Genomic DNA, 25,979 nt, shown 5'->3' with positions numbered 1-25,979 from the left:
AGGCACAGATTTCACTTGCAAAATGTGAACCTTGAGTTTTGAATTCTAAATTTCGTGTTCAGAATTTGGGCAGTAGGGGGGGATGCAGAAATGACAAATTTAGTGAATGGTAGTATCTGTGAATATTTATTTCAGCTCTATCTATTATCCCCAAAACTGAGATAAGATTGCTGAGTGTGTATGTTGTCTGTTATACCATATTGCCTAGCGCTGTTCTAGAATAGCAGGTCAGGACAGAGTTAATATGCCAGGGAAGCTGCATGGTACTGTAGCCCTCTGTGCTCAGACTGTATCTCATCGGTTGGACTCAGTAGTCTTATAGGCCCCTTCCAACCCTACTGTTCTATGATTCTATGATTCTCCTAAGGTAATCAGGGCTGAAATCTCTCCCTGGAGTGGCTGAGCACAGCTCCTCGAAAGGTCTCTGAATAGCTCCCTAATCTGCTTGTTACAGCTATAGATGGAGCCGGGTTCAGCAGAGATGCTTAGTCGAATTAAGTACGCTCTCGCCAGCACTGAGGAGCCTGAAGCAGTGCAGAGAGATTGATTGGCAGACATTGGCCCTGCTGGCTGGGGATGATGGCAGCTGTAGTCCAACCCATTTGGAGGGCACCTGGTTGGGGAAGGCTGCTCCAGCATCTGCACTGAGAAGACAGTCTGGCAAGCAGTTTGCCGTTTCAGCTGTGACACAATGCAAACAATTCTGCTTTTAGCAATGCTAATATACACCAAGGTCCTTTAGCACTGCTGAAGCACTGCTCTTCCACAATCATAAACCATTTATTTTTATTATTATTATTATTGCAGTTGCACAATTCACATCACCTCTGCTCATAAGCAAGATGCCACTCATTGTCCATTACCATAGCTCCAGACCCTCAGCTAGTGTGGCAGAGGACACGCCTCAACGTGCTTAGTCCAGATGCTAAGCCATACTGCTCAGTTCGCAATGATCACAGGCTCCAGGTCACAACATGGGGTTATGTCACATGTTTTGGCCTGAAAGATGCACTCCTTTGTAGTGGTGCTGTCAGGGTAGGACTTCAGGGCAAAAGTCCAGGGCCCCATTCATCAGAATGAGCAGGAGGACCCCCAAATGCAGCATGGCTTACTTAACGCATTTTGAAGTAGGCAAAGTAATACACACATTACCATATAAAGACCCTCCCTGTAATACCATTTTGTCCAGAGTCTAAAATTACCTAACTGCATAACTGCTCCTTCTGTGCTAGAGAAAAGGGATAATAGCCAACTTTTATTTAAAAAATACTCTGGGTGGTGTTGGGAAGATGAAGTCAGGACCAAAACTATTACATCAAGAGTGAAGTTAGGATGGCGAGTCAGAAAGGTGGAGGCAGGACAGGAGAATTTAGTGGGTCAGGCATGGAGCCAAGTGGGTTATTCTTAGAGCTAATGCAGAATCTGGTGGTTCATTGGTGCAGCCAGGCAGAATCTGGACTTTATCAGCTTTTTAGACTCCAGTTGTTGTTACCTGACCCCCCCCCCCCAATGGTTTGCTGGTGAGACCAATATAATACTGAGAATTTTGGCAAACCTATTCACATGTTGTGTTGTGCATGTAATGCCTGACTCATGATCTCTACACTGAAAGGAAACTATGAGCCAGTGAGTCAGACTGTGGCTTTATTCATTCCAGGTCAGCAGTGTAAAATTTGGACTAAATCTATCACTGATTTAAAAGGAGCCTCAACTGTCTGACACTGGCAAGAGGGAAGATAAATGAATCTTAGGGTGCAATCCCATGCATATTTAGACAGAAATTAGTCCTACAGTTCCCAGCACTTCCCAGCAAGCCAAGCTAAATAAATATGCATAGGATTGTCTAAATATGCATAGGATTGTGCCTTTAATCACGCTGTGTTTTAGAATCGTAGAATCATAGAATAGTAGGGTTGGAAGGGGCCTATAAGACCATCGAGTCCAACCCCCTGCTCAATGCAGGTATCTAAGTCAAAGCATCCCTGACAGATGACTGTCCAGCCTCGTCTTGAATGCCTCCAGTGTGGGAGAGCCCACCACCTCCCTAGGTCATTGGTTCCATTGTCGTTTTGCTCTAACAGTCAGGAAGTTTTTCCTGATGTTCAGCCGGAATCTGGCTTCCTGTAACTTGAGCCCATTATTCCATGTCCTGCACTCTGGGATGAGAAGAGATCCTGGCCTTCCTCTCTGTGACAGCCTTCCAAGTACTTGAAGAGCGCTATCATACCTCCCCTCAGTCTTCTGTTCTCAAGGCTAAACATGGCCAGTTCTTTCAGTCTCTCTTCATAGGGCATTGTTTCCAGTCCCCTGATCATCTTTGTTGCCCTCCTCTGAACCCCCTCCAGCTTGTCTGCATCCTTCTTAAAGTGTGGTGCCCAGAACTGGATGCAGGATTCAAGATGTACAGAATTACCTGTCTGGGTTTTTATTTTGGATTTTTACCCGGTGGTGTAGTATTGTTGTTTTCATCACTGTAGATTTCATGGAACTATTTTCTGGGCTTCCCCCCCCCCCCCGCTCTCCCATCAGACTCTGGCCTCATTTGCACTGTGGTGTGGAGAGATGCTAGTGAAAGGCTGCCCTAAGCTATGAACACCAGGGAACTGAACAGCGACACACCAATATGTGATGTCCCATCTGTGAGTTTCACACATTTCTACCAGTGACTGACAGGCAGGGCAGATACCAAGTTGCACAGCTATAATAATCTTCTCTTGGCCCTGTTTAAATGAATTACAGTGACAGATGTTTCATTCTTCAGAATCTCCCAGCAGGCCCGGCTGGCAGTCCATCAGCCCCTGAAATCCTATTACCTAGTTTGAAGATATAAAAAGTTAATCATCTCCCTGGCTTTCCACCCCCGTCTCTTCACCTGCTTCACAGAGACACCACAAACTCCACCTGGTAGCCAAAGAAGCCTGTGCTGACATCCTAGGCTGCTGCTGCTGCAGGGTGTACCTGAATCGAGGGCTTGTGTTCAGGCTTTGGCAGAGATCATCAAAATGAGGTTCTAGAGCTCCCTTGTGTAGACAGGGTAATGAGACAGCCAAAGACAGGGCAGATGCACTGAGATCTTCCACTTGATTTACACAGCGTTGGAATCATACAGTTTGTAACACATATTTCTTTGTATAAGCCAGTGCCAGGAAGGAAGGAAGGAAGGAAGGAAGGAAGGAAGGAAGGAAGGAGCATTCTTTTCACACCTCAGCAAGCAAGGTGACTTTTCTGACCTCTCCAAGACCTACCCCTCAATTCCCTCTGGATTAGAGTCTGGCTGCCTGCAATGCCCCTTCAGTCAGACATCCTCCGTGAGGTGTGGACATCAGATGGGTAAGTGTAACTACCCTCCACCCTTCAGCAAGGACAGATTGTCACTGGGCAGTGGTGCAGCTTGGGTTGGACCCTGGGGCAAAAGTCCAGGTTCCCACAGCTCAGGGCCCTCCCCAAACGGCCTGCCAGAGATGGCGGAGATGACAAAACAGCCCAGCCTCAAACCCTGGGCCAGCAAGGGCATGCTGGGGCCGCCCATCGGGGCTGACGCCGCTTGCCACAGTAGCCTTTCTGCTTATTTCTAAAGACATTTTATAGTTGGGGCAGCCAACGTGGTATGTACATAACATGTACAGAGGCTCATTTTATTATTTTAACTTTAAATATGTGTTATCCTTTTCTACAACCACATAGTGATTATTCTAACATAAACGTGTTGAGCATGAGGGCAGTGGATGGAATCTCCATTTTATTCCTGGAGTTGTGGTAGTGCTATGATTTAAGCAAGTTTAAAACTGCACATGCTCCAAGTATTTCTTTCTTATATATTCGAGGGTTATAATAGGTGTGAAGGTCTTCTGAGCACTCAGCGGCACTATATAAATGCTAAGTATTATGATTGTGATAGATTCCCACCCAGAAATCTAAACTGTTACTCTAATCTGGCACTGTGGTGCATTTGCAGCTGCCTTGATGTATTTAATTAATTAATTAATTCATCTCACATTTCTATACTGCCCAATAACCAAAGCTCTCTGGGTGGATCACAACAATTAAAACCACAATATGCAACACAATGAAACATAATACAAAAGTTTAGAACTATAGTATAAAACAAAAATAAAAACAAAAATAAAACCTAGCAGCAGTGAAAAGATTTAATATACAGTAACAGATTTTAAAAGAATAGAAACTGAAAGACTAAAATGCCTTGGAAATGGGTCTTCACCCAGTGCCAAAAAGATGGCAGTGTAGGTGCCAGCCGAGCCTCTCTGGGAAGCTCTTTCCACAACCATGGTGCCACAACAGAAAAGGCCCTTTTCTCAGTAGCCCCCCACCTCACTTAATTTGGTGGAGGCTTCTGCAGTAGGACCTCTGAAGACAATCTTAGGGTCTCGTCAGGTATACAGTGCCTTGTATAAGTAGTCACCCACCTTTGACATTTCCACATTTTGTTGTGTTACAACCTGGAATTGAAATGGATTTTATTAGGCGTTCTTGTCACTGATCTATACAAAAGAGTCCATAAAATCGAAGTGGGGAAAAATATATACATTTTGCAAAATGATTTTCAAATAAAAAACTGAAAAGTCTGGCTTGCATAGGTATTCACCCCCTTTTCTGTGACACCCCTAAATAAGCTCTGGTGCAACCAACTGCCTTCAGAAGTCACATATTTAGTTGAATGGAGTCCACCTGTGTGCAATTCAAGTGTCACATGATCTCAGATTAAATAACCTGTTTCTGAAAGGCCCCAGAGTTTGCTGGAGAACATATCTAAACAAATAGCATCATGAGGACCAAGAAGCTATCAGAACAAGTCTAGGATGAAGTTCTGGAGAAGCACCAGAAGTAACTCCCATTGTGGTCAGTGAGGTCCTCTGGGTTAAAATGAGGGCAGGTTTCCCTCTTTGGGTCCCCCCACCCTTTCCCAGCACAAGCATATATGTGTCTACTCAGAAGTAACTCCCATTGTGCTCAGTGAGGCTTGCTCCTGAAATGCAGGCGCATCTGGACTTTCAGGGAAAAGGAGGAGGGGGGAAAGCCTCTCTTCACAGCAAAGCTGATTCCTTTTTAAAAATCCAGTACTCCTCCATTAGCTTCTCCTTCCATTGTCCTGGAAACGCAGTCGAGGAGGCGGGAACACTGATGCGGTAATCAGACCCAACCCAGACTCCACTCAGACTCTACCCAGTCATCAAGAAAATAACTCAATTAGAGCTCAGTGGAAACAGCACAGAGCCCCAGGCTACAGTGATGATAAGCCGGATCGGTAAGGGCTGTGGAAACAGGAAAAGGAGAGATGCTATTAGGGAAACATCACTACAAAGTTGCAAACAAAGTGAAGCGGATAGCGTGGAAACATGCCCCTGGGCTTTATGGAACAGTGGCAAGAAGAAAGCCATTGCTGAAAAAAACCCATATCAAATCCTATTTCGATTTTGCTAAAAGGCATGTGGGAGATACAGCAAATGTGGAAAAAGGTTGGTCTGATGAGAGCAAAATTGAACTTTGGGGCCTTATTGCAAAATGCTAAGGTGGTGCAGAGCCAACAGTTCTCATCGCCCTGAAACTGCCATCCCCATGGTGAAGCGTGGTGGTAGCAGCATCATGTTGTGGGGATGCTTTTCATCGTCAGGGACTGGGAAACTGGTCAGGATTGAAGGCAAGATGGATGGAGCCAAAGGCAGGGCAATTCTAGAGGAAAACCTGTTTCAGTCTGCAAGGGACCTGGGACTGGGGCGGAGGTTCACCTTCAGCAGGACAATGGCCCTAAACACACAGCCAAAGTTACACTTGAGCAGTTTAAAAACAAGAACCTGAATGTCTTAGAATGGCCCAGTCAAAGCCCAGACCTCAATCCGATTGAGAATCTATGGCAAGACTTGAAAGTTGTTGTTCACCAACGGTCCCCATCCAACCTGACAGAGCTTGAGCAATTTTGCCTAGAAGAATGGGGGGAAATTGCAGGATCCAGATGTGCAAAGCTGGTAGAGACTTACCCAAAAAGACTCACAGTGGTAATTGCTGCCAAAGGTGCTTCTACCAAGTATATTTATTTATTTGTTTATTTTATTGCATTTATACCCCGCCTTTTTTCCTCTTGCAAGGAACCCAAGGCGGCTTACATGATCCTCCTCCTCTCCCTTTTATCCTCACAACAACAACCCTGTGAGGTGGGTTGGGCTGAGAGTCTGTGACTGGCCCAAAGTCACCCAGTGAGCTTCCATGGCCGAGTGGGGACTAGAACCCGGATCTCCCAGCTCCCATTCCAACACTCTCACCACTACACCACACTGGCTTACCACACAACAACAAATAAAACAATGTTGAGGAAATAGATTAAAATGGAGAGTTGAAGTAATGTTGAAAGAAGGCAGTAAAAGAGGTATGAATACTTATGCAACAACAAATGCCAGATTGTTTTTGTTTAATTAACTTCTGTGCCACAATAAAAAATATTTTGCACCTTCAAAGTGTTAAGTGTGTTGTGTAAATCAAATGGTAAAAATGCCAATTAAATCCATTGTAATTCCAGGTTGTAACACAACAACATGTGGAAAAGTCAGGGTGGGGAGGTTGAATACTTATGCAAAGCACTCTATATTGTTGTTGTTCAGTCGTTAAGTCATGTCCGACTCTTCGTGACCCCATGAACCATAGCATGCGAGGCCTTCCTGTCCTCCACTCTCTCCTGGAGTGTGCTCAAGTTCATATTCATTGCATCAGTGATGCTATCTAGCCATCTTCATCACCTCCACTGCATATTCATAAGGGATATGATTTAGGTTATACCTGAATGGTTTAGTGGTTTTCCCTACGTTCTTCAATTTAAGCTGAAATTTTGCAATAAGAAGCTCATGATCTGAGCCACAGTCAGCTCCAGGTCTTGTTTTTACTGACTGTATAGAGCTTCTCCATCTTTGGCTGCAAAGGACATAATCAATCTGATTTTGATATTGACCATCTGGTTATGTCCATGTGTAGAGTCGCCTCTTGTGCTGTTGGAAAAGAGTGTTTGCTATGATCAGTGTGTTGTCTTGGCAAAACTCTGTTAGCCTTTGTCCTGCTTCATTTTGTAAACCAAGGCCATGCTTGCCTGTTATCCCGGTGATTTCTTTACTTCCTGCTTTAGCATTCCAATCCCCTATGATGAAAAGGACATCTTTTTTTGGTGTTAGTTCTAGAAGGTGCTGTAGGTCTTCATAGAACCGATCAACCTCAGCTTCTTCGGCCTCAGTGGTTGGGGCATAGACTTGAATTACTGTGATGTTGAATGGTTTGCCTTGGATTCGTACTGAGATCATTCTATCATTTTTGAGATTGTACCCCAGTACTGCTTTTCCCACTGTTTTATTGACTATGAGTGCTACTCCCTTTCTTCTAAGGGATTCTTGCCCACAGTAGTAGATACAATGGTCACCTGAATTAAATTCACCCATGCTTGTCCATTTTAGTTCAGTGATTCCCAAGATGTCGATGTTCAATCTTGCCATCTCATGTTTGACCACCTCTAGCTTACCTTGATTCATTGATCTAACATTCCAGGTTCCTAAACAATATTGTTCTTTACAGCATCGGACTTTCTTTTCACCACCAGACACATCCACAGCTGAGTGTCCTTTCAGCTTTGGCCCAGCTGCTTCACTCTTTCTGGCGCTACTTGGAAATTCCCTCTGCTCTTCCCCAGTAGTATATTGGACACCTTCCGACCTGAGGGGCTCATCTTCCGGAGTCATCTCTTTTAGCCTTGTGATACGTTCCATGGGGTTTTCTTGGCAGGAATACTGGAGTGGGTTGCCATTTCCTTCTCCACTGGACCACATTTTGTCAGAACTCTCCGCCATGACCTGTCCATCTTGGGTGGCCCTGCACGGCATAGCTTATGGCTTCACTGAGTTACGCAAGCCCCTTCGCCACAACAAGGCAGTGATCCATGAAGGGGAAAGCACTCTACATAGGAGGAGACAATCTGCTGTTTAGGGCTTTGAATGTCAATACCAGCACTTTGAATCGGGCTCAGAAATGGCCAATCTTGCTGTCCTATTTTGGACCAGCTGAAGTTTCTGGACTGTTTTCAAAGGCAGCCCCACATATTGCAGTAATCCAGACAAGATGTTACCAGAACATGGATAACTGTAGCTTATCTCTGTCCAGATAAGGACATAGTTGTTATATCAGCCTATGCTGATAAAAAGTACTCTGTGCCACTGAGTCTACCTGTGCCTTTATTGACAATGCTGGATCCAAGAGCACCCCCAAACTATGAACTTGAACCTTTAGGGGGAGTGCAACCCCCTCCAGAATAGGTTGAACATCACTTAGTCAGGCAGATGAACCACCCATTAACACTACCTCCGTCTTGCCTGGATTGAGTCTCACTTTGTTGACCCTCATCTAGTCCATTACCGTGCCCAGGCACTAATTCAGAACAGCCACTGCCTCACCTGGATTTGTTGAAAGGAATCATCCGCATATTGATGACACCTCACTCCACACCTCTGCAAATCTCCCCCAGTGGTTTCGTATAGATGTCGAACAGCATGGGGGATAGAACAGAGCCCTGTGGAACCCCATGGCATAGCTGCCAAGGCACAGAGCAATCACCCCCCAGCACCTCCTTCTGGAATTGGCCATCCAAGTAGGAGTGGAACCACTGCAACCCAGTGCTTCCAACTCCCAACCCAAACAGCCTGTCCAGAAGGATACCATGGTCGATCATATTGAAAGCTATTGAGAGGTCCAAGAGAATCAACAGGGTGGCCCTGGATAGTAATAAAGCGCACTGTGTTATAATTATTATGGCCCCTGAGCTTGAACAATAAAAGTACTGACCAAATGGTTATTCAAGGTGGCATTATCTTGCTTATTTGTATCTTCATAGCAAGGGGCATAACCTGACTTAAACATAGCTCTCCCTCCCAAACTACACACATTATGTTTGTTTGCTTCATTAACATTTATATCACACCTTTCTGGTGCAAGAGCACCACTCAAGGTAGCTTAAAACATTGTAGAGTTACAATATCATAAAATCAATATCAAACAAGGAAACGGGGTCAGCAGTTAAAACTGAAACATAAAATTCTGCCCCCTCCCACAAAAGCTGCCCAAATAAAATGGTCTTCAACATTATTTTGTGCTGAGCATATTCTGCCCTTGACTTCTAAGAAGATGTTGTCCTACAGTAGGCAGGGAAGTTAGTCTTTCCTTCTCATTCACTCAGGTCTTGATCCATAATTTCCCTCTGATCCTAAATTGGGATGAGAGGAAACACCCAGTACTGCCGTGGAAAAGGTTTCTCAGGATCCTTTTTTTTTTTTCAAATTCTACTGCCTGTTGAACAAATTCCTCACTCATGCCAACTTTTTGAATATATTCTGGATCCTTGGCTCAGCCTTCAACTTTTGTAGTGAACCGCCCAGAGAGCTTCGGCTATTGGGTGGTATAGAAATGTAATAAATAAATAAATAAATTTGAATCCAACAGGTGCTGGCGGCTATGTCTGAAGGCTTTTGTAATGCAACAGATCTCACCTACTGCCTCACCCTCATGCGCAGCAACCTCCTGTACTCATGTTTGGGTTTTTTACATTTATTTGTTTATTTGTTTGTTTATTTATAAAAAGGATCCCCAATGAAGCTTACAATATTAAAATCATTCAACACACAAACTAAAAACAAGGTACATTAAAACAGGGCAAACACACACACACATACACACACACACCCCTAATCTATTTAGCAGTCCAGAATATAAAAGTGTCATAGTCCTGGTAGAATAAAAGGGTTATAACCACATGGCTAAAAGTAATCAGTGAGATGGCCAATGGGAAGTAGATCCCCAGGTTGTGGTGCCACGAACAATAAGTCCCTATTCCGCGTCCTAACTACATGTCTCCTGATGATGGCATGCAAAGCAAAGCTTCTGTTGATAAGCGCAGCAGGTTCATGTGAGAGGACGCAGTTCTTGAAGTATTCTGGTCCCAAACTGTTTAGGGCTTTGTAGGTAATAAGCAGCATTTGAAATGGACCTGGAAATGAACTGGATGCCAGCACAGATTAAACAAAACTAGGACAGTGTGTTCCAAAAAGCGAACACTAGAAACAATTCTGGCCGCTGCATTTTGCACTAGCTGAAGTTTTCCCGACATTTTTCAAGGGCAGCCCCACATACAGTGTGTTGCAGTAATCTAAGTGGATATGACTAAGGCATGGCCTTCTTGCTTCATGATGGTGCACTTGCTGAAATTCCCTCTTCTATGCAACAGTCAAAGGTACAGGAGTCAGGTGCTCCTTTGCATCTCTGATTATCTAACCTAATGGCCTTGCACCAAGCACGGTGCAAGTGAGTGACTGATGGAACAAGGAATGATCATCCTCATTGATGGTATGATGAGCCTGATGTACTCAGTGCAAATAAACTGGCCTATGACAAAATGGGTGAGGATTATCTACCACATGATTGTCCACTACCTGCTGGCATGAGAAAGGATTGCACACAGCTTCTGGGCACCATGATTATTTGCGCTCGGATACCTTTAATTACGGATTGTTCCATAAACATTTTCACACTGAGGTCTGAAATCTGCCTACCTCATACCTCATGTTCTTTTCTTTGTTCCCCCTTCCATTAGTGTGAATGAGGAACCTGGGAGCCCTCAGCAACAGAGACTTAATAAGCAGGTAGGAAAATCCTTCCCATGCACCTCCTTTACCTGATTTGTACCCTAAGCTGCAAGTGTTCCTATAAAAGTCTCTGTCTCTTGTCTGGCTAGTCTATCAGGCATCTATTACAGCAGTGTCAAATGTTAGCCGCTTGGGAGAATGTGGGAGATCTGCCCATGCCTAGGAGCGAACTTGACATGCCCCCTCTGGAGGACTACTGCCTCCCCTCAGCCACCCCCAAGCTGAACATCGCAGTGGAGCTTAAGGGGCCTTGGGCAGATCAAGGGCAACCTGGGCCCTTGGAGGAGAAGGCCGTCGACCCATCCCCTCAGGACGCTGCTAGCCCTTGCCCACCTCGGACTTGGAGGTAGCAACCACCTAAGCCCAGGGAGTGCAGGCACCTAAAGGCTCAGGTTTGGCTGGCTGTCAGACACAGAAGTGCCTGCCTGAGGAATAAGTGCTCCTTGTGAGTAAAGGTATACTCATGAGGAAGGTGCATAGATGGCCTGCAGCTGTGCTCTGAGTGAGACTCTGAAGGCTCAGGCTGAAAAGCCTTCAGTTCTAGGCACAGAGTATTGGGATAAGGTCTGTGCATCAGCTCCCTGGGTGGTACTTATTAAGAGTTCCCTGTCTTTGAACTGCCTGCTGATTTTGCCTTTGGAACTGGCCCTGATTAAATCCCTGGACCTCTGTCCTTGCACCACTGCAAGTAGGTCAGGACGAGACTGATGCTGCACTGTTTCTGAGCAACTGATAACAAAGCTGGATGTAGGCAGGTGACTGCCACGTAATAATAAAGGTGAGGCCCCTGGGCCTATTCAGTAATGAAGTTGTACGAACACTCAGGATCATGTTTCAAGATATAAGAGACAATCCCCAAACTGCATCCCAAAAAGTCTAGACATGCTTTTGAATTTCTTTGTTTGAGGATTTTGGCCCATAGTGAGGTCAGAATGACCAAGCCCCAAATGTTGTTCTTTTGTATCCCACCCTTCCTCCATGGCAGCAAACATTAGGTTGTCTCATTTTCTTCTCACACATCTCTGTGAGTTATGCTCAGAGATAGTCACCTGGAGTGCTTCTGGATGGAGATCTCCTAGTGCTACTGATCAAAAGACATTGAGTGGGGTTGGACAATCGGGGGCGGGGGACGAACAATGCAGTATGGGTTGTTTCCCCTGCCTCTATGCATGCTGGTCGCATGACCAGCATTTCTCTACCTGCACTGTGCCGCGGGTTGCCATGTTGTCCAAACCCAGCACACAGCACAACAGGGGTAGCTTCTTACCCACTCTACAACCCCTGGGTTGCAGTAGAGGTTGTGGGGTGGGTGAGAACCCCCTCCCCGTGCCGTGCACCAGGTTCGGATGACACAGCAACCCGCAATGTGGCACAGGTAATTAGGGAAATGCTGGTGCGTGAACGGCATGCGCTGGGGCAGGGGAAACAACCCATACTGCATTGTTTTCCCCAGATCATCTGAACACAGTCATTGTGTAGCTGTTCCAGCTTTTCTTCCCTAATGGATTTTTTGTGGAAAGAAAAAAGATGGGAGAAGTGGTGGAAAAAGATGGGTTACCCATTGAAGGTGATGTTGTCTGCACCTTCCGTAGAATTCTGTGAATGAGGCAAGACAATTGCTTGACAAAAGCCTCATCTAGAAGCACCCTCGCTCAAGGGCACCCAGTGATCTTCATGGCTAAGTGGGCATTTGACGCCAGAGCGCCCCAGCATTAGTCTCTATCCACTACCCCATAGTGACTCCACTATAGCAACTATGGGCAAGATTAGATCATGGACTATGTTCTGTCTCTTGGCTTAGCAGTAGGACTGAGTGTGCTAGTCTGACTCGGTTACCCTATTTACCAATAACCAAGCATGAGACAACTGCAAGTGTCCCTTACATCCCCATGTCATATGTTGCAGGCTCTGCACTAGGACCTGTTTCCTAAACCTTTCTTGCCCAAGCCACGTGACTTGTATTTGATCAATCATTATTATTTATAGCCTTTGAAGGATGGGATTAGATGCAAGGCACCTAATCCTGATCCATCTGTTTCCTCAGCACAGTAGCTCTTGAGTGACCTCAATCTTGCAGGCTATTTCTGAGAATCTTCTAGGCTGACAATGTTCCTTCAATCCATTTACGTACCATCAGTGTTCCACAGGTTCACAATCACATTTGTCCTGGGGGTGATCTTCACAAGAATGAAATGAGAAGCATGTTGGAGTACTACCCGGATTTTCATGGCTTTGGTCCATCAGGGGCACATGGAGCAAGAAAAGATGAGTGTACGGCACCATTAAAATCCGGTTTTCAGGGGTCACACAGTGCTTGAAAGGAACATACTTCCAGATGGGGTCGGGGGAGTAGAACTGAACATCATCAGACTGGCAAGGGCTGCTCAATCAATGAGAGAGCCTCATTTGCCTCCCTGTCCAGGCTGCCCCCTGCTACTACGTTATTATGAATGGACTGCAACTAATTCTGAAGGCTCTCTTTTGCTACTATATTATCTCCCCACCCCTGCCTTTTCCCCAGTGTGCACACTTTTGCCTTGAGAAGACAACAATCTTCCCATCTAAAAGCTTCGCATGAAAGCATCCCAGCCTCTCAATTCCGCCCCATTCCAACCCATTCCACCACTCTGCCAGGGAATTATTGCTTCCAACCCCCCCCCCCTTTCTACCACCACCACCAGCAGCAGCCCAGGTGAGAAGCTCTGGTGATCTTGGATGTGATCTTTAGGTAACAACAGAGAAACTACAAAGGAGCACAGCATGGAGATTTCACAGAGAAGCCAAAGGAGTGCTTTAGGGGAGTTACTAAAGTTAGCCTTTAACCCTTTAAACACTTTAACGATTTGCCATGGCTCTGTTGAAGATTCAATGCAGGGGAGTGAGATTTATTTCTTACTCCCGAGTAAACATGCACAGAAGGGGTGGGGGTTGCTCTGGTTTGCTTTCCCTGCAGCCGGGCTCAGCCAATCATGGGTTCCCGCTGCCGAAAGCAGTAGTTGTTAGCGCTTAATGGCGGCTGAGCCCAGCCAAATGCACAACCAGTTTATTAAAAAATAAATAAATTGGGGGGGGGGTCCTAAACAGGGATCACCTAGGTATGCAGGGTGGCTGATGTAGTGAAGAAGATAAAAAGCTACTGCAATGACTGGCCAAGTGAAGCGAGGAGAGATAAATACTGGAACTTCAGAGTGCCCAGCTGCAAAATGGCAGAAACTTGGGGAAAAACAGACAGGGGAAACACCCCTTGACACACCCCTGGGCAGGGCTATCATGCCAAAGCAGGTGCGGAGGACAGGCTCACACAGCACTAGAAGCACGGAGAACCCAAATTAAAGGGGAAAACCCAGAGTATAAATCGTCTCAGAAAATACGGCTTTTCCACCGCAAAGCCTGGAATGGCTTCGGTTTTGCCAAGACATCATCGTCCGCCAATGACCTCCAAAGATTCCCAATTTGCAGCAAATCGTCCATGAGAACAACCCCCAGTCTCCTCTGTGATGTAGTGGATGCAATGGTGAACTATCCTTTAATGCTTCTAGTAAGTCCAGTCTATTGTTTACAACACTGAGGTTTAGACACAGGTGTATATGTGAGTCTGACTGCATGTATAAGATGAGGCCTAATGGCATTTCTACTGTGTAATAAAGGCACGGCATGAGCTGGAGGGGTGGAGAATTATGTCTCCCACCTTCTTCCTTTATGTCATCTCAGGCAGGGGCAAGCAAGCTGATTCCTTCCAGATGTTTTGGACTGCCACTCCCATAATCCCTTACCATTGGCCAAGCTGGCTGGGGCTAATGAGAGTTGTATTTCAAAACATCTGGAGAGTACCAGGTTTCCTCTCCCTGACCTAAAAGCCTGTGTATCTCAATGTTTTCATCTTTCTCTTATGAAAATTAATAGCCTTGGAGCCTCTATTCTTTTAAAACCTCATATCATGTGTCAGAAAGGGCATAAACTGCGCAGACACACAATATGTACACACTGTTTGTTGCCAAAAGGACTTAGAGCTCTTCACAAAAGGGCTTCTAGACTCCATCTTTCTCTAAAGTTCAGACTTCTGTACAATGCAAATACCCATGGGACTTAGAGCTTTTCTACATGAGGCTGTTAATCCCTATATCTACTTTCGGTTTCATCACAGAACTAAGATCAGAGCTCTACACAGCTTTTCCTTTCCTGCTTTTCTGCTACACAATCTCTAGGTGGCACTTGCTATAGCAGAATAGCACAAATACACAAGTAGGAAAATACCTTGTCTTTCACCATCAGTAATAATGCCCCATTTTCCCTGCTCCAAAAAACCTCGGAAAGTGCTCTTAAAAAACAGAAGCAAAACTATAGAAGCAAAACTGGAGGATTGCGATGCTGTCTAAACAACCCATAAACAACGGAGAGTAAGGAATCATGAGCACACAATAAATGCCTCATGTAGGAAAGCTCTTAGGGAGCAATCCTATTGGGATGGGTGGCCGCCTCTGAACTCAGGGGCGACCACCTATCTAATTCAGGGAGGGTGGAGCGCAAAGGGGATTTGTGGCTACACAGCTAATTTCGGTTGTCTAACCATGGGACTTTGGAGTGGGGGGGAGGCCAGATGATGCATAGGAAGCATTGTACCGACACTTTTGCACTCCCCCCCCCTCACAGGCTCCAAGTTCAGTTCCTGAAGACTGAACAATCCTATGGCCATCTAGCCACTGTCTAGCAGCCATAGAATTGCACCCTTAGTTACCCAATTATTTTAATAAGCAGATAAAGTGAACCAGTTTGGGAAGAGGTTTATGTCCCCCAACATATAAAGGAAAGGTGGAACTGCTCCCAAGGTAGCCCGAAGGAATGGATCACTGTACCACATGAACACTCATGTACCCCATTAGAAAGAAAATAAAAATACAGGGTTTACCTCTCTTCCTTGCAGCATTGCCCTGCCGTAATGCAATCCCTCCCCTAATTGGGTTTTTTTAAAATTATTTATTTATTTTATTAAATTTTGTTCCTTTGAATTTATGTATACACCCCTTTCCAGCAAAGGAATGCATAACTTCCTTAAAAGGAAAAAAAGGAGAGGGAACAAATAGACTTTTCCCAGACAGCAAGCTTTATCCCCCTTAAAACACAGTGGCCACAAACCAGCACAGAGTTACGCGATATTCCTAGACTTGTGTGGGCCTAATGAGCCGGGAGCACTTCTAGAGCATTGCATTTGAAGAGAATTAACTCCTCCCATTACCATTTTAAAAGAATAATTGTGTGTACAAGGCCTTTAGTCTCTCATGAAAAATCAAGGGTGGACTGCAGGGTTCTGTCTCCCTGCTGACTTCCTTACCTGACCAAGTTAATCATTTGTTTCCTTGTTTGCTATCAACTGGGGTTCTGACTGGTAAGTTGTTTAGATTATTCTTGTTATTTTATCAAACATTGACAGGCTTTAACTGGTGCCCGCAAGGTTGACAAGCTTTGGATACAGACTGGAATCTTCTATCTTGAAGGATCTTAAATTGTGTTTTTCAAACCAGTAACCCTAATAATGAGGTAATGGGTGTATGAACACTGCTAGTTAAGTTCAAGAAGGCATATTTGATGGTAATTTAAGCCTGTTTCTACACTAACAAGAAACAGGTAAAATTTACTGTGATTTCTCATTGCTTCGATTTCACAGTCTGGCAGATATCAAATATTGGATGTCAGATATTTGACACTAAATATTGGCTCCTGAGTGGATATTCAGCCTCAGAATCCACGGTGGAGGATTTAGTAGTGTTACTCAGGTTGAAGCTGTAATATCCATGATCTCAGAGAGGTGTGGTGGGGTAATTATTGCTTGTGAAGTGTTGAGATCTCCACAGTAAAACTCCACACAGAAGGAAAGGGCATTATCATAGCTAGATGTCAAGGAATGCTGCTGTGCCAATGCTAATGGTGCTATTTTAAAAAGTCCTTAGTGAAAATGAGCCCCCGAGTAGTTTTGAGCCAAGTAGCTCTTCACCATTTCTGCAGCAAGACATTTCTACTTTTCTACACCACAGCTGGGATTAACCCCCTTCGACATTGTTGCAGTACTGCCATTCCAGAAGACTGGAGGCAGGCTCACAAGGTGTGTTGTGCCTCTTCAACTAACAATAATATGGCACAGGATGACTTGGCTCAGACACCTCTTTGCAGACAGTGACACAACAATTGCAGCCCTCTCTGCTTCTGGATCGCATGACCTGGTTACCCATCAGTGGGTAGCCAATTCTCAGTCAAACCACAGATTTGCACTGGCAGAGATACAAAGAACACCAAACTTACAACTGGAGCATCTAGCAACATAGGAGAAGGGTGCGATTCTATGCATGGGGCATGCTGGGAGTTGTAGGTCTTTTCTCTGTCTAAACATGCATAGGATTGTGCCTTTAATGTTGCAGTTAGTTTTCCACCAAAGTACCTGGGAAATTCCCACACACCACCCCAACATAATTATGTGTCGTTTATGCAAAATGTATTTATGGAGCAATACACATCCATCAGTCTATGGCAAAACTACGGCTGATTCAATGGGGTTGAATAGCAGCCTTCCTTATTCACTATACCACTATGTCAACTGGATAATTTAGTTTCTCCTTAAGTATCGCTGAGCCATCTAGCGGTGCTCATTGTGGGGCAGCCTAAAATAATCCAAGGCTCATGCAAGATGGGTGTAGTTGGCTCTGCCCTATTCATCATTGTTTGGTAACAATCTGGTTTCGTCACATTTTCTTTGGTCTTGTTTGTTGTGAAATAAATCAATGTCCAGTAGTATTGGGGTGCCAGAAGCACATTTTTAAATTCCTGTTATTTAACAGTACATTGACTTGAGATGAAACCAAAACAAATTTTCATTTTCTCTCCCCCCACGCCTTGCTTTTCTTTTTCTTTAAATTTCTAGCCCTGGTGGTTATAAAGAAAAGCATGATAACATGATTGTAGTTTATAATTTTTTTTTTTTAGAAGCCAGAAGCCACATAAAAAGAACACCAATCTCATCATTTTAGAGAGGCACGATTCATATGTTTTAAGCATGTGGGATTGGCAGTAGTGGATGGATTTTGCAAATTGACAACATGGGGCTGTTTGTTTATTTTGAAACACACCCAGTTACTATCCTGATGGCTACAAGGCCCTCCTAAACAAAGGGCTGTGTGTCTCATCTGCTCCTCCCTGTATTGTTCAGTTGTGAGCAGACCTGAGTTACTACATCTTTTCACACTTTGTAAACATAAGAGAGTGGCTTGTTTGTTTCTAGGTTTTGTTTCAGGGCCATCTCTCACATGTCACTCTTTTGTTTTTAGAGGCATCCAGAGTGAGTTGCATATGAACATGCACGCATGCGCACGCACCCCCCCCCCCATGGTGCAAGTTCTTACAAACAGATGTCAAAAATGCAAAAACAAACAAACCTCAAAACCTGAACAATCCGCACCCAGAATAAACTAAGCAATATAGCAGTTTTGCTTATGTTGCCTTTTGATTAATGTTTTCAAGAGAGTTGGGATTTTTGTAGTAAATTAATTAATAAAATGAGGGGAGGGGAGGCATGCAAATTGGAAGGTGAGGGAATTATAGCTGTGGAAGAAGGAGGTGTACAGTGGACTGACCCTGTAATCACTGGAAGACATGTCCAGCTTAACCTTCGCCTGGTTTTTGATCAGCTTATAAATGGATGTTACTCATTTGGAAACTCCCCCCAATGCTAAAAGTTTTCCCATTCTTACTCTACCCAACACCTTCTCCTCAATTTGTTTTGATGGGCAATTTCCTTTCTGCTACAGCAGAACCTTGAGCAATGCCCTGATGACAGGGCAGAGAAGAAAAGTGAGAATGGGAATGAATGGGAAAGCTCTCCCCCTTCCTTTTATCTTCAAACATAACTGTTTTGCCGCAAGAGGGTTGAATAGACTGAGATGCAGAAGGTATTGGAGTGTTTGCCTATCATCCCTGCACTTCAGTGCTCTCCCCGTTCTGATAGGAACCTAGCCTGGTCTGCTATCATGCACTTTCCTATTTGTCCATCTAGCCCAGTATTGCCTGCTCTGACTGGCAGCAGCTCCCCAGGGTCTCAGGAAGAGGTCTTCCCCACCACTTGCTACCCGGACCTTTTAAATACAGATGCCAGGGATTGAACCAGGGCCTTCTGCATGCAAAGCAGGTGCTCCACTGCAGAGGCCCCTCCCAATTCCGATAATGCTGTAGGACCCGGCCCCACTCCTCCTGAGTATGCTGCGGTCAGTGGGATGGAAACGTGCTTCCTGCTGTCGACATTGGGGTCCCTTCCCAACAAAAGGGGTCCACAAAGTTATTAATACAGAGTGCCCTGTTCGTAGGGAGAGCATGGACTGTATTCGCTGTGTTGCCTTTGTTCCATTGGTTGCCAGTAACCTCCCCACCGACCACCTGAGATGGAGGGAGCACGTCACCAGGCTGCCCTCCGCTGCTCTGTGCAAGTGCATCCTCACTGCACTTGGGGACCGTTTCAGCATGGCCCATTTCACTGGGGATGTAGTATCATGGGCTATGGCATTACCGCCGGTTCTCATGAACCACGTTCCCTCATGCAGCTGCACCTGCCGGAGCAGAAGCCAAAGAAGAAACAGCAGGAGGCTACGCTGGAAGCCAAGCCCAAAAAACCCAGAGCGAAAAAGCCGGAGGACTCGAGCCCTGCAGAGGAGCCCAGCGGGCCCCCTCAAGGTAAGGCACACCGTGCTCCCAGAATGATGACACCTGAACCTGTGAAGCTGCCTCATACTGAATCAGACCACTGGTGGTCTCAGGACTGTCCATGCTGGTGGGCGGTGACTTTCCAAGACCCCGTGCAGAGTTTCTTGCCGATCATGTTACTTGAGAAACTGATGACCGGACCTACCAGGCTGTGTCAACTGCAGGTTTTTGCAGGCTGCTGGTCAAAACACCCTCAGCGGGACCCCCATTGGGGGTGGGGCCATAGCTCTGTACGGAAGAGCACCTGCTTTGCATGCAGAATGCCCCAGGTTCGACTCCTGGCATCTCCGCGTAGGGCTAGGAAAGAATCCTGCCTGAAACCCTGGAGAGCAGTTGCCAGTCAGTATTGACTGCACTGGGGGAGATGGACTGATGGTCTGCCTGAAGATAAGGCAGCTTCCCATGTGCCTTTCTTCCCCTCCCTCAACGAGTTTATCTTCTCAATGCCATGGTCACCAGCCACTATTGCGCCTATTTTTCTCTCTCATTATTGCTACCACCTGCTTGTGTGACAGACAGAGAGCCAATGAGCAGGTAGGCAGTGGCTCCTATTCCTCCTTTGCACCACCACCATTGTCTGGGCAAGAGCGAGAAGTAGATGTATAAGCAGGTTACATTGGTGAAGGCAAGGAGCAATTCCAAGGGGCTCTTGCCAGTGGGCGCCTGCTGGGATGTGGGCCCTTAGCAACTGCCTGACCATGCCTACCCTTGATGCTAGCTCTGATGCCGGGGATAAAACCTGGTGCATGCAAAGCATGTGATCTACTACTGAACAATGCCCCCTCCCTTTTCCAGGTGCCTCCCCACAGGACTGTATCCTACTCCCAGTTCAACACTCCACTGCTAAACCAGAAGTATGGAAGCGTAATCGCAAATGCTCATCTATGAACAGGATCCATGCTGGTCTTGCTGCTGTCCCCCTCTGCCAGCATACAGGCAAAGGTCTCAGCTCAGGATGCCAGCAGTTTCCATGGGTGGGATAGGGAAAGATGATTTAGCCACAATCTTGCTCCCAGTTCCCTTTGCTGTTGACATTTTAGTGCAAGGTCCAAAAGTACCTTTTCAACAAGGCATTTCAAAGGATTAAAGTTTTTAGCTGCTGGATTGCTGAAGTTCAAATTGTTTTTGACATTGTTTGATTGTTTTATTACTCATGTGATTCTTTATTGTATTGTATTTTTTATTGCAAACTGCTCTGTGGGCCTGCCAGATCAAAAAGGCAGGGTATAAACCTAGTACATAAAAAGGAAAACATATATATATATATATATATATATATATATATATATGCCAGAATGACTGTATCTGGTTCCTAAATACAACTGTGTCCAGTCTTACTCTCAGGTAGCCTAGAAATGCTGGCAACTATATAGACTACACATACAATTAAAAAAAAAAAAAAACCTTGACACCCTTTTGCGGTGGTTGTGCCAGTGTGAATATTGTCAATATTATTTTGCACATAAGTAAGCTTTACATTCATATTATAGACATATTTAATGAAAAGACTATTTAAACTGTGTGTGTGAAAACACATCCCGTTGGGCCAAATTAGATGTGTGGCAATGGCAGATCCACATGCCAGAACTGGGTTGCTACTGAGTCTCCATAAAGTGGGAGAGAAGCAATTTAACATGCTTGAAGGATGGGTAAGAAGGGGAGCTGAACTTTTCTCTGCCAATGCATTTACCCTTCTACCCAGGTGTTTTGTTTTCCTTTTGAGACCAGAATTAAACTCCACCAGAACAGCTTGGGGGAAGCAGTTTCATGGAAGAGAGCTGGGATGGCTTTAGTATCCTCCTCCTACCCACTTCTATAGTACTTTAAATGCTCCCATTGTATAGGACTTCAGTATGAGCCAAAGTCCCCTTCATGGATCACTGCCTTGTTGTGGCGAAGGGGCTTGCGTAACTCAGTGAAGCCATAAGCTATACCGTGCAGGGCCACCCAAGACGGACAGGTCATGGCAGAGAGTTCTGAAAAAATGTGGTCCACTGGAGAAGGAAATGGCAACCCACTCCAGTATTCTTGCCAAGAAAACCCCATGGAACATATCACAAGGCTAAAAGAGATGACGCCAGAAGATGAGCCCCTCAGGTCGGAAGGTGTCCAATATACTACTGGGGAAGAGCAGAGGGTATTTCCAAGTAGCGCCAGAAAGAGTGAAGTGGCTGGGCTAAAGCAGAAAGGACACTCAGCTGTGGATGTGTCTGGTGGTGAAAAGAAAATCCGATGCTGTAAAGAACAATATTGTTTAGGAACCTGGAATGTTAGATCAATGAATCAAGGTAAGCTAGAGGTGGTCAAACATGAGATGGCAAGATTGAACATCAACATCTTGGGAATCAGCGAACTAAAATGGACAGGAATGGGTGAATTTAATTCAGGTGACCATCATATCTACTATTGTGGCCAAGAATCCCTTAGAAGAAATGGAGTAGCACTCATAGTCAACAAAAGGGTAGGAAAAGCAGTACTGGGGTACAATCGTAAAAATGATAGAACGATCTCAGTACGAATCCAAGGCAAACCATTCAACATCACAGTAATTCAAGTCTATGCCCCAACCACTGAGGCCGAAGAAGCTGAGGTTGATCGGTTCTATGAAGACCTACAACACCTTCTAGAACTAACACCAAAAAAAGATGTCCTCTTCATCATAGGGGATTGGAATGCTAAAGTAGGAAGTCAAGAAATTACCGGGATAACAGGCAGGCATGGCCTTGGTGTACAAAATGAAGCAGGACAAAAGCTAATAGAGTTTTGCCAAGAGAACATGCTGATCATAGCAAACACTCTTTTCCAACAGCACAAGAGGCGACTCTACACATGGACATCACCAGATGGTCAATATCGAAATCAGATTGATTATGTCCTTTGCAGCCAAAGATGGAGAAGCTCCATACAGTCAGTAAAAACAAGACCTGGAGCTGACTGTGGCTCAGATCATGAGCTTCTTTTTGCAAAATTTCGGCTTAAATTGAAGAAAGTAGGGAAAGCCACTAAACCATTCAGGTATGACCTCAATCATATCCCTTATGAATATACAGTGGAGGTGAGGAATAGATTTCAGGGATTAGACCTGATAGACAGAGTGCCTGAGGAACTATGGATGGAGGTCCGTAACATTGTTCAGGAGGCAGCAACGAAATCCATCCCAAAGAAAAAGAAATGCAAGAAAGGAAGTGGCTGTCTGATGAGGCTTTACAAGTAGCTGAGGAAAGAAGGGAAGCGAATAGCAAGGGAGAAAGGGGAAGATATATCCAACTGAATGCAGAGTTCCAGAGAATAGCAAGGAGAGACAAGAAGGCCTTCTTAAATGAACAATGCAAAGAAATCGAGGAAAACAACAGAATGGGAAAGACTAGAGATCTCTTCAAGAAAATTGGAGATCTCAAGGGAACGTTTTGTGCAAAGACGGGCATGATAAAGGACAAAGAAGGCAGGGACCTAACAGAAGCAGATGAGATTAAGAAGAGGTGGAAAGAATACACAGAAGAACTATACAGGAAAGATCTTAATGTCCCTGATAGCCATGATAGTGTGCTCACTGAACTTGAGCTGGACATCCTCGAGAGTGAAGTCAAGTGGGCCTTAGGAAGCATTAGTAACAACAAAGCTAGCGGAGATGACAGTATTCCAGCTGAGCTATTTAAAATCCTAAAAGATGATGCTGTTAAAGTGCTGCATTCAATATGCCAACAAATTTGGAACACTCAACAATGGCTGCAAGACTGGAAAAGGTCAGTTTACATTCCAATTCCAAAGAAGGGCAATGCCAAAGAGTGTTCAAACTACCGTACAATTGCGCTCATTTCACATGCCAGCAAGGTGATGCTCAAAATCCTACAAGCTAGGCTTCAGCAGTATGCGAACCGAGAACTACCGGAAGTACAAGCTGGGTTTAGAAGAGGCAGAGGAACTAGGGATCAAATCGCCAACATTCGCTGCATCATGGAGAAAGCAAGAGAATTCCAGAAAAACATCTATTTCTGCTTCATTGACTACGCTAAAGCCTTTGATTGTGTGGATCACAACAAACTGTGGCAAATTCTTAAAGTGATGGGAGTACCAGACCACCTTACCTGTCTCCTGAGAAACCTGTACGAAGGTCAAGAAGCAACAGTCAGAACTAGACATGGAACAACCGATTGGTTCAAAATTGGGAAAGGAGTACGACAAGGCTGCATATTGTCACCCTGCTTATTTAACTTATATGCAGAGTACATCATGAGAAATGCCAGGTTGGATGAATCAGAGGTCGGAATTAAGATTGTTGGGAGAATTATCAACAACCTCCGATATGCAGATGATACCACCCTAATGGCAGAAAGCGAAGAGGATCTAAAGAGCCTCTTGTTGAGGGTGAAAGAGGAGAGTGCAAAAGCTGGTTTGAAACTCAACATTAAAAAAACGAAGATCATGGCATCTGGCCCTATCACTTCCTGGCATATAGAAGGGGAAGAAATGGAAGCAGTGACAGATTTTACTTTCTTGGGCTCCAAGATCATTGCAGACGGCGACTGTAGCCATGAAATTAAAAGATGCTTGCTCCTTGGGAGGAAAGCTATGGCAAACCTAGACAGCATAGTAAGAAGCAGAGACATCACCTTGCCGACAAAGGTTCGTATAATCAAAGCTATGGTTTTCCTAGTAGTAATGTATGGCTGTGAGAGCTGGACTATAAGGAAGGCTGAGCGCCGAAGAATTGATGCTTTCGAACTGTGGTGCTGGAGAAGACTCTTACGAGTCCGCTGGACTGCAAGGAGGTCAAATCAGTCAATCCTAAAGGAAATCAACCCTGAGTGGTCATTGGAAGGACAGATACTGAAGCTGAAGCTGAAATATTTTGGCCACCTAATACGAAGAGAAAACTCTCTGGAAAAGACCCTGATGCTGGAAAAGACTGAAGGCAAAAGGAGAAGGGGACGGCAGAGGATGAGATGGCTAGATAGCATCACCGATGCAATGAATATGGACTTGAGCACACTCCAGGAGAGGGCGGAGGACAGGAAGGCCTGGCGTGCTATGGTCCATGGGGTCACGAAGAGTCGGACACGACTGAACGACTGAACAACAATGAGCCAAAGTATGCTGTCACATCTCGTTTGGGCCTTACACTGAGCTCATACCCATGTTGCAGTTGCAGTACTCTAGTCAGATCCATCCAGGAGAGGGCAGAAACACATTAGGCAGGCCAAACCCGAAGGAGTTGCTCCACACAGCCCTTCACACCCACTGGCTGCTGTGTTATCACCTTCCTTGTATTACACATAGCCAATGCTTCCTGATACTCATTCACCTCCCAAGAGAAGCACAACACAACCCTTTCTGTCCTCACAAAACCCTTTCTTGCCCCTTTCCCAAAGATCCAGCGGTTAGACCCCTTCTCCCCAAGCCATCTTGTCCATTCCTTGAACCTCATGAAATGTTCAGGCTCACAAATGCTAGGACAGTTCTCATGAGCCAGCCAGTTCCTCATAGCCATGTCACCTCCCACTGCCTGTTTGTCATTTTATGTATACCCCAGCTTTCTTCCTTATCCACCCTAACTTTGGTGTCTCTTGCCAAAAGCTGCTGTCAGAAAAGTGAGAAAGAAGAAAGAGGGGAAGCCTGAAGAAGAGAGTGAGAAGAATCCATATGCTAAATTCATTAAAGATCCCAGAAAAAAGAAGGAAAACCCCTCTTCCCATTTCAGTGTGACCAAGGCACCAAAAAAGAAACAAGGTAGGGCACTCCTGGCTCCCCATCCCATGCTTCAACCAGGATTGGCCTTACCCTGAAGCAATGCAAGCAGGGGCAGACTCCAGAGAGTACTCCACTTTCCTGCCTCCAATCTCCATGTCTGTCTGTTGCTTTTTAAAAAGCACTCCAGCTAAGAGCAGAGGGGTGAGTGACAGAGGGTGGAGGCACATGTCTAAGTCTTTGTTTTTTAATGCAACATGCCACTTATCATTGAGGATGTGTACTTATTTTCAAAACCAATGAAAAAATTAAAAAAATGAGCTCCCATTCGCTCATTCATTTCTATAGTAAAAATGAATGGGAATTTGACAAATGAGAAAATGAAAAACGAGTTTGTTTGTTGATTTGCTTTTTACTGCTTTGCATTAAAGGCACTGTTTTTCATTGAAGAAAAAGGCTCAGACTCAATGTACAGTCCACAGAAAGGTCACCACACACACGCAGGCAGACAGAGACAGAGCAGTGAAATTGACACTGTAGAAAGCTCTGGTTTAAATAGGCAGTATCTGTGCAGCATTACAATTTGCCTATAGAATGGTGACCTTTTGATCTATCTGTCTGAAATTTGGCAAATCTGATCCCTGTAGGCAAGCGGGGAATAGGTGAGTGCATGAACAATTCATGCCAATAGGATCTTCCATTGATCTTCCATGCCAATAGAATCTTCCAATGGATCTTCCATTGAAATTAATGGGAAAATGAATGAACAAATGAATAAATGCAATGCAAATGAATAGAAATCAAAACAAATGAAACTTTTAGAAATAAACATTAATTACAAATTAAGCAATCCCCCCTTCTTGAACATAGCTATTT

General features: G+C 44.9%; 1 protein-coding gene across 1 annotated transcript in view; it reads left to right on the top strand.

Annotated features, from left to right (window-relative positions):
- Positions 1-3,136: 3,136 nt before the first annotated feature.
- Positions 3,137-25,979, top strand: part of TULP1 (TUB like protein 1) — a 55,180-nt gene continuing 32,337 nt past the window's right edge. Inside the window, exons 1-4 of the mRNA XM_084852926.1 lie at positions 3,137-3,330; positions 10,628-10,676; positions 19,259-19,388; positions 24,993-25,145. Coding sequence (XP_084709052.1) covers positions 3,284-3,330; positions 10,628-10,676; positions 19,259-19,388; positions 24,993-25,145 — 379 coding nt within the window. The 5' untranslated portion in view covers positions 3,137-3,283. The remainder of the gene's footprint in view (positions 3,331-10,627; positions 10,677-19,258; positions 19,389-24,992; positions 25,146-25,979) is intronic.

Source organism: Heloderma suspectum, chromosome 4 (assembly GCF_057233095.1).
Source record: "Heloderma suspectum isolate Gila_16-S chromosome 4, 16-S_ref, whole genome shotgun sequence".
Lineage (NCBI taxonomy): Eukaryota > Metazoa > Chordata > Lepidosauria > Squamata > Helodermatidae > Heloderma > Heloderma suspectum.
This window is presented reverse-complemented; position numbering and strand designations above follow the sequence as displayed.